The following is a 16,380-nucleotide window of genomic DNA, read 5'->3' on the forward strand; positions in this document are numbered from 1 at the left end:
ATATTTAGTTTTAAATCTCATAGTATATTTCTCTCATTTAGTATATTTCTCTTGATTTTAACCAGTAGTATATGACTTTAAATGTCAAGTGGTGTAAAACAATAGATCTGGTCATGTCATATTGTGACGCTTTGAAAAAAGCAGCATCATTTTCGAGCCAACTTTGATCATACGGAATATTATTAATATTAATAATATCAACTATTAGATATCACTAAAGAGCGAAAATACGAGATATATTTTTATAAATACACTTTTTAAACTCTTAAGGCAGGCAGTATTTATACTAATTTGTTTTCTGACAGATGGAAATAAATTGTAAATTCTCGCACCGTTTGACACTCAATGTCAAAGCAAGCTAGATAAAATCAAGAAAAATATACGTTTTCTAACTCAATCTTAAATAACTTAAAAACGATTTATTTCAGGTATAGGAACATGTACAGTTAAAAAGTAACGAATTGAAAAACCGGTTTATTAGTTAAATAAAAAAAGTGGGTTTCCATTTGAAAAAATTATTTATGATAATTTTTTAATCACTCAATTCCATGACAGCTACCACCATTATTATATGACATTTGAACAATTTCATTTTTGAAGTAGATATATAGCCACATGTCTTATCTTTATGTCACAGTGGCCGTGGTAATCACTAAATTTGACTTTTAGGCTATACAAATTTTTTTGACAGGTAGTTTTTTTCGTAAAAAATTTTAAATAATTTTTTTCTCAAAAAACGGTTAATGTTAGATATAGAGTGTTTAACATCAATATTCATAGAATTTTACAGATAATTTAAGTATGTAATAAAAAATGGGAGCACCCATTTAAAATAAGAAAGTTGGAATCAACTTCCGGTATTTTCGGAAGTGCCGCCATATTAAAAATATTTTTAATCGATAGATATCGTTGTAAAACAATGATGTGCAAAAAATCTCCGATCTAGATATTGTGGTTCTCTAGAAACTTCTAATGCACGCTCAGCCTGGGACACCCTGTATATCGTAATTCTTAACAAAAGGACACAACAAATTAAATATATTTTTAATTTAAATGTGATTTTATTAAATATTAATGAAAAATTGTTTTCACGGGGCAATTTGATATTCCAAAAATAGGATGTTTGTAGATTGAAATCCTATCTATATTCCGGAAATACCCATTTTACGACTTGTATTTGACTCTATTTTACATCTTGTATACTTTGGTTCCGCAAATATGTTCTATATAGCGTTTCTCGTTCCTTTTTGTAATATACTATAATCCTGATGGATTATATAGGGATTATGAAAAATTTGGTAGCTATTATCTAGCTATTAATGCGTGATCGCTTTGTCATAAGTATAAAGGTGTAAGACAGGATATTTTCACAAACAAGTTCGTGTCGTTTATAAGTTACTTATAATATAAGCGCGGCATAGAGAACCCTTAATACATTGCTAAAAAATGAGGTTGCTATTGCTTTGGCTTGCTATTTTGGTTCTTGGCGTTACAGCAGAAGACCCACGTACGTATTTAACCAGAAAATCCTTAAAGATCAAATCGAACAAGTCACAGAAAATTGTTTGATTTCGTAAGAGTGTAGTTTTTATTTTAAACTCTAAATTTCTTAATTATTTTCTTCTTCTTTAAAAATTGAAGATATACAAAAAATATCTGCTTGAACTTCTAGAAGACCTAAAGTAGTCTATTAATGTCAATGCCGCCTTAACTTTAATTCACCTTCCATAGGAGATCCGGTTGTTTTTTCACCTTTTGGGCGGTCTTTCTCTCGGTCGTTGCGGAATGTAGAAAAAAAATATAAGTAACCTGTAATTAAATTAAAGATAATAAGTACAAAAAGACTATAATAAAAGATAATACAAAGAGCAGTGGGGAGATTAATTGTTTCTTGTGGCGGCTTGTTCTTCACAGCCCCCACAAGAAAAAAACGTATCTACTATTTATAGTACATAAAGTCTATCCTTGTATATTTCATGCTAGAAATTGCACTATTTAATCGTGTAAACTATATATATAACGTAAAAATATCATCATAAACTCAATTATATACCTACTCATATTTTTTTAACTTGTGCCCCTGAGTCCATTAGGTAGAAAGTAGAATGTTTGACAGGGGGGTTAACCACTGCGACCTTACAGACCTATGGTGTGTCCCCCTTTCTTGAGTTATAATGAGTTATAACTCACCATACAGGCTTAGGGCTTTGACGAAAGCCAGTATCTGAAACGGCTTCACAAAGATTAGTTCTCCATCTCCGATATCAGTCGTACCAAAGTTTATGGCATGAATGGTTGTCGTCTTGGCGCACTTAATGATGAGGTGTTCTTATTGTGTTTCCCCATTGTTAAAAACCCTGTGACAATCCGAAGACTGTTCTTACTTAAGTTAAGGAAAATCTTTAATTTTTGTCGGTAAGTGTTGGAGGATTGCCATCTAGATGGATTCTTTTCAAGTTTTTCAGATTTCACTTTCTGGTGAATGGCACTACCGCGGTTTTGTTGGAAATGATGCTCAGCCCGACAGTCCTGCACCATCTCTCAGTGATGCGGAGTCTTCTTTGGATAATATCACACAGGGTGCCTTCATATTTCCTACGAGCGATCATTCACTATGTCTAGGGTTATCAGTTACCAGATGAAAACTTGTCCATCCCGGGCAAGCCTTTCAAAAATTCCGGATGTCATAATTTTTTAGCGAAGTAGCATTTTTTACATTACTTAGGTTGGTTATTATTTTTAATTTATTTATAAAATAATAGCAAAAAATACATTTATAAGTTTCAAAATTTAAAACTTACAAAGTAAAACAATGTATTTACACTGCTGCATTTATCGACGATTTTGTAAGTAACTAAATTTATTAAAACTAATATATTAATTATTAATTAGCATTACTGAGAAATTTTTAATGAAACATTAAAATCAGGACGCTAATGAAAAATCCGCCCGGACCCAACCGGATATAGTGAAAATCCGGACGTCTGGTAACCCTAACTATATCATCTGCGTACCCTTTGCGGTGTATTCCCGCTGGAGTTAATTTGTTTAGTAGTTCATCGACTATCAAGCACTACAGTAGGGGTTGCGTTGTTTAAACAGCTACAGTTTTGGTACCCATCTGAGCCTCTGCTGTCCATTAAGCTGCGTCCACATTGCTCGCGAGCAGGCCGAACGAACACCTGAAAAACGAAAAACATGGCAAACAGTCGGAGCGATATGTTCGCGGCGTGCGCCACGCTCGCGGTGCTCCACGTGCTTGCGATCTCATAAAATGCCTGTTTTGACTGTTCGGCTCTGTCGCGGTACATGGTACATAAAAGAGACGCTTCGGAACCATGTGAGCATACCTTGAGCATACTTAACGGCGCTGCACGGCGGTTCGAAGCGCTCGAGCTATTTGCGTTGTTTGTTAAGTTTTTAGTTTGGTTTAATTCATAGGATTCGGTATTTACTGCAGTATGATGATACTACTATGATTTTTCTTATTTTATATTTTGTTCAGAATTACAAATATTTGTGTTTTGTTCTTGGATTAATAATATTAAATATACCTTTAATAAAATATAACTCTATATTTATATTGCCTACTTATCTTAATCTGATCCTTGAGAACTTAATTTATATTTTGGTTAGGTTATAAGGTTGGCGTTATTTTTGAAATGCTTTGCTTGGAAACTTTAAATAAATAACCCAATCTGGTATATGTGAGTCTCTATATAGTTACAAAGAATCTTAATGCTATGGCCAATCTTTATTTAACTCTTTCTTTAACCGGAATACACTTCCTAAAAGTTGTATTTTATCTTTCTATACGGGGGACGACTAAGTTAATAAGTCTTTCAAAATCAGTAGCGGACATGCGATAAAAAAGTATTAATAAACATTCTGTCTGTTTGTAAATCTCGTAGATGTTTACTTTCACTGTGCTGGGATCTATTTTTGAAATTATTAGACATCGAATACCGCCTTTTTTCTCTTTGTCTCCTTCTTTTTGCAATAATGATCGCACTAGCAGCCGCTATTAAAAATACTTCGGTCTCATCCATGTCCGAACAGCACGAACGCAAGCACTACATTACAGTGTGGACGCCGTTGCTTGCGAGCCGAAAGATCTTTAGAAACGCGACAAACCGGAAGCGCAAGCAACGCAAGCATAATCAGAATCAAAAGCGCGAGCCGGATCACGGGCAATGTGGTCGCACCTTTAGGTAAAAATTGCACAAACGTTCTTTTAAACGACATTAGCGCGGCAAAGCATTTTTTGGTAGATTCTGCCCTTAACTACAATGAAGAAGAAGGGTACATTAAGTCTACCCTTCTAATTTTCATGCTATAAATGACGAATCATCATTCATTCAATTGTATAAATACTTATTTCTTTCCAGCCTCTTCTTAGCGGTTGAGAGGGCACCTACCACCTACTGTTGTGTCCGTTACAGTCGCGCGCCACTTGTAAAATGGGAGAATGAAATTGTTACAACCTGATCTAGAAATACCACGGTATACATCCGTGAGAAATACCTATGAAATTTCATACAATGATTCTTGGGGTGACAGCTGTGAAAAACACATTTTTTGGCGAAAATCAGCCTTTTATTAGGGAGTAAAATAGGAAGCTTTTATTAGGGAGTAAAATATCAAAAAGTCACAAGTAAGACGTGTACAAAAAATGGTTTATTTTTTTTATTAAATACTGTATAGTAATCCCGAGGATACATCGTTAGAGATAGGTAGGTCCGGATCAGTGACATACATAGAGATTCTGGATTTCCCCGTACTTTTGGCCATTGGGCCACTCGCCTTAATAGCTTAATGTTTAACCGCGAGGGTCCCTTTAATGTAGAGGCACATTAAAGGGACCCTCGCAACCCCGGGGAGTTTAGCGAACGTTTAGATGCCTTGGGCGAGTACCTAATATTAATATTAAGCGCTCGAATTTTCAGGGACTTTTTTTTAGCTATTTCAGTTTCTAGTTTTTTAGTTAACTATAGTCAGCGTCTAACATATCATAATACTATTTCCTGATTTTATATCAGCTTTTTAAGTTCTTAACAAACAAAAAATACCTTTTGTTGGTTAATACAGTTAATACATATAAAATTATCAATTAATCCATTATATTACGCTTATTTGTTAACTTTTTATCAAATTCTTATGCTTTCTTAAGGCATTAATGTATAAATTCGCTTTATAAATTTATGATCAGATGTTAAGTTGTTATCTCCTGCTATAAAATGGTATTCTAGGAACTAACATCAAATCTCGATTAGATAAACAAAATTTATAATCTTTTCCTGATCCGTATACTTTGTTTGTTTAAAATTGTAAAAAACAATGCCAAATCTCCGAAAAAAAATATTAAAATAGTGAACTGTTTTAGGAACTGGTATCGGAGATTAGAGACTGAGCATTACACAACCACTTTAAAATTGTCTAATTACACTGCAATTAGAATTAGTTAAATATATCCTATAATAAATAAATATTAAAAAATATTTAGTCCAACTCGGTCTTTAGTTTGCTGCCTTATTTTTATTACTACTAAAAAGAAAAATGAAATAAATGTATGTAATATATTTTGGAAGATAGAAGATTAATTTAAAACCGATTAGTAATATTTATTTAGTAAGTTATTTTTAAACCCCTAAATCATATAACAAAATTGAACAATTAAAAATTAAGAAAATAATTGAAATAATGAGAGGATGGGTAAAAATACCAGTGACAATTAGTTTCGTATTAAAATTTCGTTAGAATTGCTTGATAAAACGATAAAAATGTTTTAAATCTCAAGAGATCATCTCGACTGACAGGTTAAGTTAACTATTAATTATTTTATTTATCTTGGTCTATTTGACATTAAGGCTATTTTTTTAATAGTAAAATAAAGAATTTATATCACATAACAACTAATTTATATTATAATATATATTAATATCTACTCTTCTAGTCTGTGTTGTCTAATGGGACTTATTCTTCGTGTCGAAGTTTTATTTTTTTATTTGTTTCAGACTTTTTTAATAAAAGTCGTAGAAATTAATTATCAGTAGCATATTTCTCAAATTAACAGACCCAACTTTTCCAACGCGTTTTTGTCAATCTGCGCCCTTTCTGTCACAACGACGGTGTAGTTACTCTTTAGGAAGCTATATATTGTTTTTATATGAACGATTAGTGCTCTACAACACTACATAGGTATATTAAGTAGTACAAATTAAGTGTGAATATTTTCTATATTTGTCCATATTTTCAAACAAAAATATCGATATATGTAGATATCGATACTTTTTTTTGAAAACACATTTTTTGCATTTCTAATTGTAAATCACTTTTAACCCGTTTTTTTTTCTATTTAGCACCCTGTACAAATGGACAAATTTATTACCCATCTGTAGACTGTTCTAAATTTTGGCAATGCTCGAATGGAGTTGCTTACTTGATGCCCTGTGCTCCTGGCACTGAATGGAGTCAGAGCTTGCTTGTTTGTACACATTCGTGGCAGTCTGATTGTGATGGAAATGGCTGGCAAACCACTACTACTACCACCACAACTACAAAACCAACCACTACAACTACCAAGCCAACTACAACTACTCCTACTACTACAACAACGCCTACAACTACAACTACAACTACACCTACAACCACAACGACACCTACAACTACACCTACAACCACAACTACACCTACAACCACAACCACACCGACTACCACAACTACACCTACAACCACAACGACACCTACAACTACAACTACACCTACAACTACACCTATAACCACAACCACACCGACTACCACCACTACACCAACAACTACTACACCCTCTACTACTACTACTACTCCCAAAGCTACAACTGCTTCTACAACCACTAGCACCACTCCTAAAACTACAACTTCAGCTCTCATTCCAAATACAACTACATCAACTCCAACCACAACTACATCAGTACCTCTTCCTCCAGGAACATGCCCTCCAGTTGACGGTCCTGACTCCGTATACTTCCCTGACTCAGACTGCACCAAATTCTGGCAATGTTCTAACGGAGTTGCCTATCAGTTTACCTGCCCAGCAAACTTGCACTTCAATCCTGTTTTAAATGTATGCGATTGGCCGCAAAATGCTGGTTGCGTTTCTGGAGAAGGTAGTTCTACGTCTACATCTACTGAAGCCTCTACAACTACCGTGGAAACAAGTACAAGGGTTGAAAATTCTACTGTCACAGATATATCAACTACGTCAGAGGACGTACAAACCTCAACTGTTGAGGATACAATTACGACTACCGTAGCTGCTGAAAACACTACAGCCGCGGAAACATCGACAGCATCCGTTGAAACTACCGCAGAGGAAGTAGAAACTACAACAGAAGAGGAAACAACTACAGAAGCTGCGGAAACAACAACAGTAGCTGCGGTAACAACAACAGTAGCTGTGGAAACAACTGCAGCTGCTGAAACATCGACAGTGGAAGAAGAAACTACTACAGAAGTGGATTCAACTACCTCGGCTTCTACAACTGCGGAACCCGAACAAACAACTGAAGATATAGACAATACTACAGCAGCTCAAACTACAACTGAAGAGATCACGAGTACAGTACCATCAACAACAGCAAACTCTTCACAACCTGATGCTGTTTCTACCCCAGGTAAAATGTTTATTGTTATCTTTTTCTGCAGATGATTGAGGACCCCTAAATATACGTTTTATTTATTTATAGCTCCTGGAACGTGTCCCGCCGTAGATGGTCCAGATTCTGTCTACTTCCCTGATGCAGACTGCACTAAATTTTGGCAATGTTCGAATGGCGTACCTTACCAACATACTTGCCCTGCTGGTCTATACTTCAACCCAGTATTAAACGTTTGTGATTGGCCTGAAAATGCTGGATGCAATTCTGGACCCGTTGATCCTGGTATAACATATATCTACACTTTTGTTTGATTGAAGCTACAAAAAATTGACTTTATTACAGATAATAATGTTACGACTACGAGCATTGCTGAAACTACTACTGTGAGTTTAGAAACTACCACAGATGATGAGAAGACTACCACTGAGGACGAAGGAACTACAGCTGCTGAAGTGGAAACTACTACAGCTGAAACAGTTGAATCCACAACTGTTGCTGACGAAACAACTACAATTGAAGATGAATCAACCACAGTTGTAGAGGAATCTACTACTGCTGAAGTTGAGACTACTACGCTAGAGGAAGCAAGCACCACTTCTGATAGTGATACTACAACAAGTGCTGAAGAAAATACTACAGACTCTGACGAAACTACTACATTTGAAGATGAAACAACCACAGTTGTAGAAGAATCTACTACAGTCGAAGTTGAGACTACTACTCTAGAAGAGGCAAGCACTAAAGCTGAAGCTGAGACTACAGCAGTTGAAGATGATGAAACAACTACTGTAGTTGAAACGACATCTGCGTCACCTGAAGTTACAAGTGAACCACCTGGTAATTTATTCTAAAGAAACACGTTTTGGATCTAGGAAAATTGACCGAAGGAAAATTACCCGACAAGATAGTTGCTCGAAAAGAAATATCACTTAATTACAATTGTCAGAAATAAAAGTCCCCGAAATGTCGACTTTTGGTAAAAGATTGCTTTAATACAGGGACAGGGCATTTAAACACAGTCCATTTAATAAAAACCAAACCGACATATTAAAAAAGGTTCCCAATTTATACGATTATTGCACTTAAATTGTTTATAATAGTCACATTTACAATTAATTGTTTCTTTGCACCCCAGTCTTTTTCATACAAGTAACTGTGCACCCTGTGGAGTATCAGTTTCTGTTTTCTCTTATCACTAATTACCACCAATTCGACTGCCTTTCTACCTGTTTATACTAAAATGATAATCAGAACAGAAATTGACAGAGATGACAATGACAATTAATGCTGATATTTTTTTCGGGCAACTTCCTATGGTTCGGTAAAATATTTTAAGCAATTTTTCATTAGGGCAATTTTCTTTTCAGAGTGATTTGTTTTTGACCAATTATTCTATTTGGCCATTTGTTTTTGGGCAATGTTCCGGATACGGCACTTAAATTAATAAAATTATTGATACAAATGACAATACTTGTGTCAATACATCTATATTTATAAATAATTTAGTTCCAGGTAAATGTCCAGCTGTAGACGGTCCAGATTCCGTGTACTTCCCCGATCCAGATTGCACCAAATTCTGGCAATGCTCTAATGGCATACCTTACCAACATTCTTGTCCTCCTGGTCTACACTTTAACCCTGTTCTAAACGTTTGCGATTGGCCTCATGACGCTGGATGCAATGCTACGCGTCCTAACGATCCAGTAGAACCAGTAACTTCATCTTCCTCCACACTAACACCTGAAGATGGTTCGACCACAACTGAAGCGTCTGGAGACGATGAAGATTCAACAACTGAAACTACAGAACCTAATACGGAGGCTCCCGAGACTGACGCACCTGAAACTGAAGCGCCCGAAACTGAAGCACCTGATACGGAAGCTCCCGAAACTGAAGCACCTGAAACTGAAGCACCTGATACGGAAGCGCCAGAAACTGAAGCACCTGAAACTGAAGCACCTGATACGGAAGCACCTGAAACTGAGGCTCCTGAAACTGAGGCTCCTGATACCGAAGCTCCTGAGACAGAAGCTCCTGCTACTGAAGCTCCATCTACCGAAGAACCTAGTACTACATCCAATATAACTAGTCCTGTGACAGAGGCTTCGACCACAACTACGGAATCAACACCTACCTATTCTGCCCCAGAAACTAGTACAACCAGTACGGTTTCGACAAGTCCTTCTGCTGATACTTGTGAGCAATGTAAGTGTTTGTGATTTGAATAATTTAATTATTATTTAACACCATTTTTATTAACTTTTTGGCGTTCTATTTTTTAGTAAGCAGCCAGTGTCCAGCAATAGATGGTCCTGATTCAGTCTACATTCCTCTGGCAGATTGCACTAAATTCTGCCAGTGTTCCAATGGCGTTGCTTACCAACACGACTGTCCAGCAAATCTAGAATTCAATCCTGTCTTGAATGTTTGCGATTGGCCTCAAAATGCAGGCTGTACCGGAATTAGCGGTACAACCAGCACTACAACCAGTGAGTATCTTAACAAATAAATTTATACAAATTTATCTATTTAAATATTAATACACTTTTACAAGGACCACGTTATAGTATGGAAGGGATGAGTAATATTCTGAAGAGTTGGAGTACACTAAGCAGCTGGTTTGCGCAACCAATTAAGTCAGAGTAAACTAAAATGAAAGGCAACCATTTTTTTAATGATTTTTAATTTGTTATCCGTTCGTCGCTTGTATATAAAGCTTTTATTATAGCCTGTATATATACATTGTACAGGGTTATTCTCGCGAGTATTGTAGATTTTTATAAATTATAATGGTCGAGTCGAGGAAGGACTACTAGGTTTTTTTTGTGATATGGGGGGTTCCAAATGGATAAAAAATAAGGTTATATTTTTGAAGTGAAACTTCTTTACGCGCGTTGAGAGTAAAAAGTCAAGGCCGTGACACAGAGTCAGGAAAAATGGTAACGATCGGAGATTATGACGGAGCGTCGTAACTCGGGTCCTATGCGAGCTGGGGCTGAAACTCGGAATGTAGATGGGGCTCGAAGGCCAAACCATCTTTTCATGCACTACGAAACCCCATCAACAATGAATCAAATCAAAAAATCGTCCGATTCAAATGAAATTTGGTATGTGGATAGATTGGACCAAGGCCAACTTGATTAACTTGATCGTGTCACTGTGACAGTTAATTTTTACGTAAGAAACGTCAAAAGTTGAGGTAGTCCGATCGTGACCAAATTTGGTAGGCAATTGCTGTCCTCCATTCGCGAACTTCAAGTTCCGGGCTTTACGCCCCTGGGCTACTCGAGAACGGTTTTGAAAGGAGCTGTGCGCGATAGCCTGGTGCCTCCATATGGCACGGAATAGTTCTGGAACTTTATTACTCAATTGAATGGAGCGAGTTGAGTATCGCGTTCTTGAACAGTTCAGAGCTGCACAACTGCGTGAATGGAGGACACTATATGTGAGCGATGGTGCACTCCTACTACTACTAATTTCCTACCCTGCGAAGTTGGATACGACGTTTCGTTTACACCTTCATCAGGGTGGAACTAAGGATTTGATATTAAAGAAAAATGTGGGCCGATTTTGGCATAATTGGGGACGGGCTACAGGATGACGCCTTGGACGTTTCGAAACGACGCCTCTAAATGGACGAAATCATCAGGATTTTTCTCTTAATTATGGGTCGATTGGAACAAAACTAGCCACGTGGATAGAGGTACAGTACGTCTGTCCGTTCTGTAGCTAAGGGGTATCCGTGAGCGGGGAAACGATATTCTCTCGATGTTTTTCGTAAAAAATTAGAGGACGCGTCCCATCAATAAAAATTCGACAAATTTGCATGTAGCCAATAAAATGAGTGGGCGGAGCGATTTGCGGTGACGTACTCGTCAAGTCGACGTATAAAATATATTGCTGTTTATTTAAATGTTTTTTGTCCGCATTCCTTTCATAGACACAGATCCAGCAGACGCACTTTACCCGAATATGAGACGACACTAAAACTCACGAAAACCTCGGAAGCATTCGGTTCCTACACGGAGAGTTCGGTTTTATTCGGCGAGAAGCGCTTTGCGGGAATTTTGAAAATTATGAATAATCGAGAATCGAACAATAATCACAGACAATAATTTTATTATGCGAAATTGCTAACAGTAGTTGACTGTTTTGGTTGTTCATTTTGTTTTTTTATAGTTTTTGACTATTTTTAGAAATATGGCTATATTTAAAAACTGATCTGCATTCATATATTTTTAAAACATACAAATATCATTAAAGTTACGAAATGTAATTTGTCATTATTTGCTCATTTTAAAGAAGGAAGGTGGTTAATGTATTTGGCTGATATTTGGTAATATACAGTGCCGGACTTAGGCCTAGGCCAACTAGGCCCGGGCCTGGGGCGGCAAATTTTTAGGGGCGGCAGATTTTTTTCTGAAATTAGAAATCTAGATAATACTGAATCATTTGAGGAATATGAAAGAAGGGCCATAGAATTGTTCGGTGAGAAAGAATATGCGCCAGATAAAAAGAGAAAAGTTAAACGGAAACGACAATTTGATGAAACCAGTGATAATGAAACTATATTTAACGCTAGGGACGATTTTAGGATAAATGTATTTAATGTTATTATTGATAAATTAATCCTTGAAATTTCCTACAGGAAAAGTGAATGAATGACTTTTCAACCAAATTTGGTTTCTTTAGTGATTTATCTACTTTAAGTATTGACGACATTACCGATAAGTCCAGACATTTAATAACCTGTTATCCAAATGATTTAGATGAGTCAATGCCTAATGAATTAATACATTTTCGTGAATTTATAAAATGCATTAAGTCAGCAAAACATCTGCTAGAGAGCTTCTTAAGTAATTTATAAAAAAACGCCCAAGGCCTGTTTCCAAATACTTTAATAGCATTAAGAATCTTCACATGTACTTTTATTACTAGCTGTTCTGCTGAACGCTCGTTTTCTGCATTGAAACGTATTAAAACTTATTTACGGTCCACTATGGATCCATTATGGAAACAGAACATCTAAATCATTTGGCAGTTTTACATATTGAATCCGACCTTTTAGAAACTATCAATTACAATGAAGTAATTGATAATTTTGCGAACCAAAAAGTACGTAGGAAACCTTTATAAGCATATAAGCAAACCTTATAGTTTTTTTGTTCGTTTGTTGTCATTTTATATGAATATTTTAATATTTATTTTATGTTCTATGTTGATCTGTTCTGTCGGTCTATTCTGTTGTTGGTCCTGTATTCAAATAAATGTTTTTTTATATCCGTAATTTTTTTAATTAAAAAAAATGTTAAGGGGCGGCAATTTTTTTTGGACTGGGGCGGCAACTTCGTTAAGTCCGGCCCTGGTAATATACCTATATTGCCTACATCAAGTGATTTTAGTCAAAGTTGCATTGATTATTATTGCAGATTGCATAATCACTATCTAATTTGATGCATAAGTGAGAGTGAGAACCATAGCTTTACTTAGAGAGAGCTAAAATATCAGTTCTTAAATTGAATCACATTTTCATGGGGAAATAAACGTTTTGGGAAAATTTGTTAGCTTAATTACTGTAACATATTAGAAATAAAAAAACAAATTTATAGTTCTAATTTTATTAGAATGTTGCAGTTTCGATTACGGCCTATAAGAAGAAACTGCAAAATACTTATGGCTGTTCTATGTCAAGAAAATATAATAATTACAACAATACAATACAATAATTTTAACAATAAACAATACCACATTGTACAGGTTAGTAGTAAGTAGTACAAAATAAATATAAAACCCTTAACCAACAGTCAATACATATTTACTTAAGTAAGACCAAAAACAAAATAAATAAATTTACATGTGGTTATTTAAATGTGGTTTTTCATACCACAGTTTATAACTTTTCTTTGTAGCAAAGTCATAGGCAAAGTTATGTGTTTCCATTTCCAATTTTACTTCATGGTGTTTACCTTCAAATGTTGTTGCAATATACTGCAACTTCCAAAAACTATACAGACTACCTTATTTAGAGTACACAGTGGGCAAATAATACGTTTCTTCTTATTATAGTGTTTTTCACAAAATTAAGTGAAACAACACAAATTAAAAATAATCCAGTCTGTAATATTAATTATCAAACTTCTATGAATCGCTGGATCCCCAAAACGCATTCACAAATTGTAAATCTTTATTAAATGCTTTTAGTATTTTTTGTATTATTTAAAAATACAGGAATGCTGTTGAATTTTTTAACTTTGTTTTTAAATAGGGCCATATTTACTCTGATATTTATAAAAGTGCCGTTGTTTACAAAATCCATCAACGGCAAAGTTCAGCCTGGTTCGGCTGAGTTTGACGTAGACCGCGGTTGCGCGGTTCAGCTTCCGAGTATTTTGTCCTTTAGAGAAGGAAAGAGAGACTCTCTTTCCTTGTCTAGGGTATCGTGAGTTTCAGTGTCGTCTGTCTCCGAATATGGAGTCCTGAGACGAACAGACGGACAGACAGACGGACGAAAGTAAAAAGAAGTTTCACTTCAAATATGCGCACATAGTTTTTTTAAATGGAACACCTTATATAATTCGTAGCTCCAGGGATCTTTCGTTGACTCCAACATTCGCAATTTTTAAAAATCATTTAGCAACGATACTCCCGTGTCGAATAGCGTAAATAACCCTGTACAGGCCTATGGGAGAAGAATAGCTTTGTTGAACATTCGAAATTAAATATTTGTGATATTTTTACAGGTCCGAACGCACTGAAAGTCTGATTTAAAGTTCTACCCCTTCCCTCACCCTGACACAACCAGAAAGAAAACACAGATGTGCTTGTAAATAGTTATGTATAGTTACAATTAATAATACTATTACCTATTTTAATATGAATTGTTATGTAGTAAAATTAAATAAAACATTTTAACAAAACTAGTTGATTTTCAATATTAGGGTAGCGCGGGACAATAAGAGCAGCTGCTGGCAACAATTTTCTTTTTCTAAATAGTTCGTGATGTGTAAAATAAAATATAAGTATCAGTTCTCTGTTTTAGATAAACATTACTGGTATGCACTGTAAAGAAAAACTAAAACCTATCATTGGCTCTCATTACCCATAACAGTGGGGAAATTGAAGCCACTTTATTTTACATATTTAAATCTGTTAAGAACATTGTCAAAGAAAATTTGAATTATTTTAGGTAAAACACAAGAGAAAAATACATATGTCTGAAATATTTTAAAATAAAAATTCAAGTTATTTCAGTTGAAACCAAAATTACAAATATGTTTGGAACATCCTAAAACAAAATTTAAATTATTTTAGTTAAAACAAAAGACACAAAATATGTCTGGAATATTCTGAAACAAAATTTAAATTATCTTTTTTAAAATAAAATAAGGAAATATGTTTATAACATTCTAAAATAAAATTGAAACACCATGGGGGAAATGAGAGCCACTCTGGCTTCGATTACCCCGTTTGTTTACATATTTGCAAGTTAAAAATAACAAAATTAAATGCGCTAACAGAAGCAAAACAACTGCACAAATCGAACCTACACTTCAGTAGATTTTGTTTAACACCGCTATTTTGTTTTAAAGCAAAATATAAATACAACTTACACTAATTTTTTAAAACGTGCACACTATAAGAAAGTCCCGTAAACTCGATGCGTTCTCTAATGGTGGGTTCATACAGCCAAATAAAATAAAATAAGAAATAAGGAATTCTTATTAGTGTGCGTTCATACAGTCAAATAAAATAAAATAAGAAATATATATTTGCTCATGCGCAGTACGATGAGGCTGGAAAAAAGTTAACTTTTACGATTGTTTATAGTAATTTTACTATTTATAGTATATTTATTTATTCGTTACCTACTATATTATACATTTTACTTATGTGAAATTATAAAATAAATTAAATCCAAACTGAAAATATTTGTAGGTTAGAATTAAGCGTGCGCAAAGCCGTTTTCACATAAAATAAAACAAGAAGTTAAAAGATAAAGACTTCTTATTTTATTTGTTATTTTATTTGGCTGTATGAACGCATGTACGGTATCCCATATAACCAACTTTCTTATTTTATTTTATTTTATTCTTATTTTATTTTATTTGGCTGTATGAACCCACCATAACAGACTTTGAATCGTACCAAAACAAAGCGGTGGTGGCTTTAGGAAACATTTAATGGGGGATCCCGCGTATCGCAACTGTCAGTGCTCAGATCAGGGCGCATTATTCAAAATTACACAATGGCTCCCAATACCCCGCGGTACCCTATACCGTGTTTTCACCTTTACGAGAAATCAGGGATATACAGGGTGAGTCTTAAAAAAGTGCAAATATACTTATTCAGGGTTGGTAGGTCTCGATAAAAGAAGCATATTTCCACTTTGCCGTTTTTCAAATAAGTTCAAAATAACCGAGTTAATTAAGTTTCAAAATTAAAAAAATGCTTTTTTTTAGATTTTGAGAGCCACCGGATTTTTTCTGCATTTCGTTCCTATAATTTTAATCTACTACCGATGTTGTCACGTTTTTAAGATAATACATTTTTTAACTAATTTAAAAAAAATTAAATAAAAATCAAAATTTCACCTAAATGGTAAAATAATAAAAAACAAGCCACCCAAAGGCACCCATTGCAAAGGCCCCTTTCTTGTTTAATGGCGTTTACGATATAGTAGCACTGTTATCAAAAAAAAAAAGAAAAAACTTACCTCTGATTAAATAGGACATTATGCTAGTAT

The 16,380-nt window shown here is 34.9% G+C and overlaps 1 protein-coding gene across 2 annotated transcripts; it reads left to right on the forward strand.

The window, feature by feature from the left end:
• Positions 1–1,349: 1,349 nt before the first annotated feature.
• On the forward strand, positions 1,350–14,549 carry LOC115882379 (mucin-5AC-like). 2 transcript variants are annotated; one of them, XM_030900431.1, is made up of 8 exons: positions 1,350–1,507; positions 6,360–7,652; positions 7,725–7,919; positions 7,980–8,474; positions 9,144–9,842; positions 9,920–10,126; positions 10,192–10,296; positions 14,378–14,549. In XM_030900431.1, exons 1-7 carry the CDS (start codon positions 1,447–1,449, stop codon positions 10,281–10,283), a joined length of 3,042 nt encoding a protein of 1,013 aa, XP_030756291.1. In that variant the 5' UTR covers positions 1,350–1,446; the 3' UTR covers positions 10,284–10,296; positions 14,378–14,549. The 2 variants fall into 2 exon arrangements, with proteins under 2 accessions (XP_030756291.1, XP_030756299.1); XM_030900439.1 differs by lacking the exon at positions 10,192–10,296 and having other exon boundaries at positions 14,378–14,442.
• Positions 14,550–16,380: the final 1,831 nt, after the last annotated feature.

This window comes from Sitophilus oryzae, unplaced genomic scaffold (assembly GCF_002938485.1).
Source record: "Sitophilus oryzae breed Bouriz unplaced genomic scaffold, Soryzae_2.0 scaffold_1112_pilon_pilon, whole genome shotgun sequence".
Taxonomy (NCBI): domain Eukaryota; kingdom Metazoa; phylum Arthropoda; class Insecta; order Coleoptera; family Curculionidae; genus Sitophilus; species Sitophilus oryzae.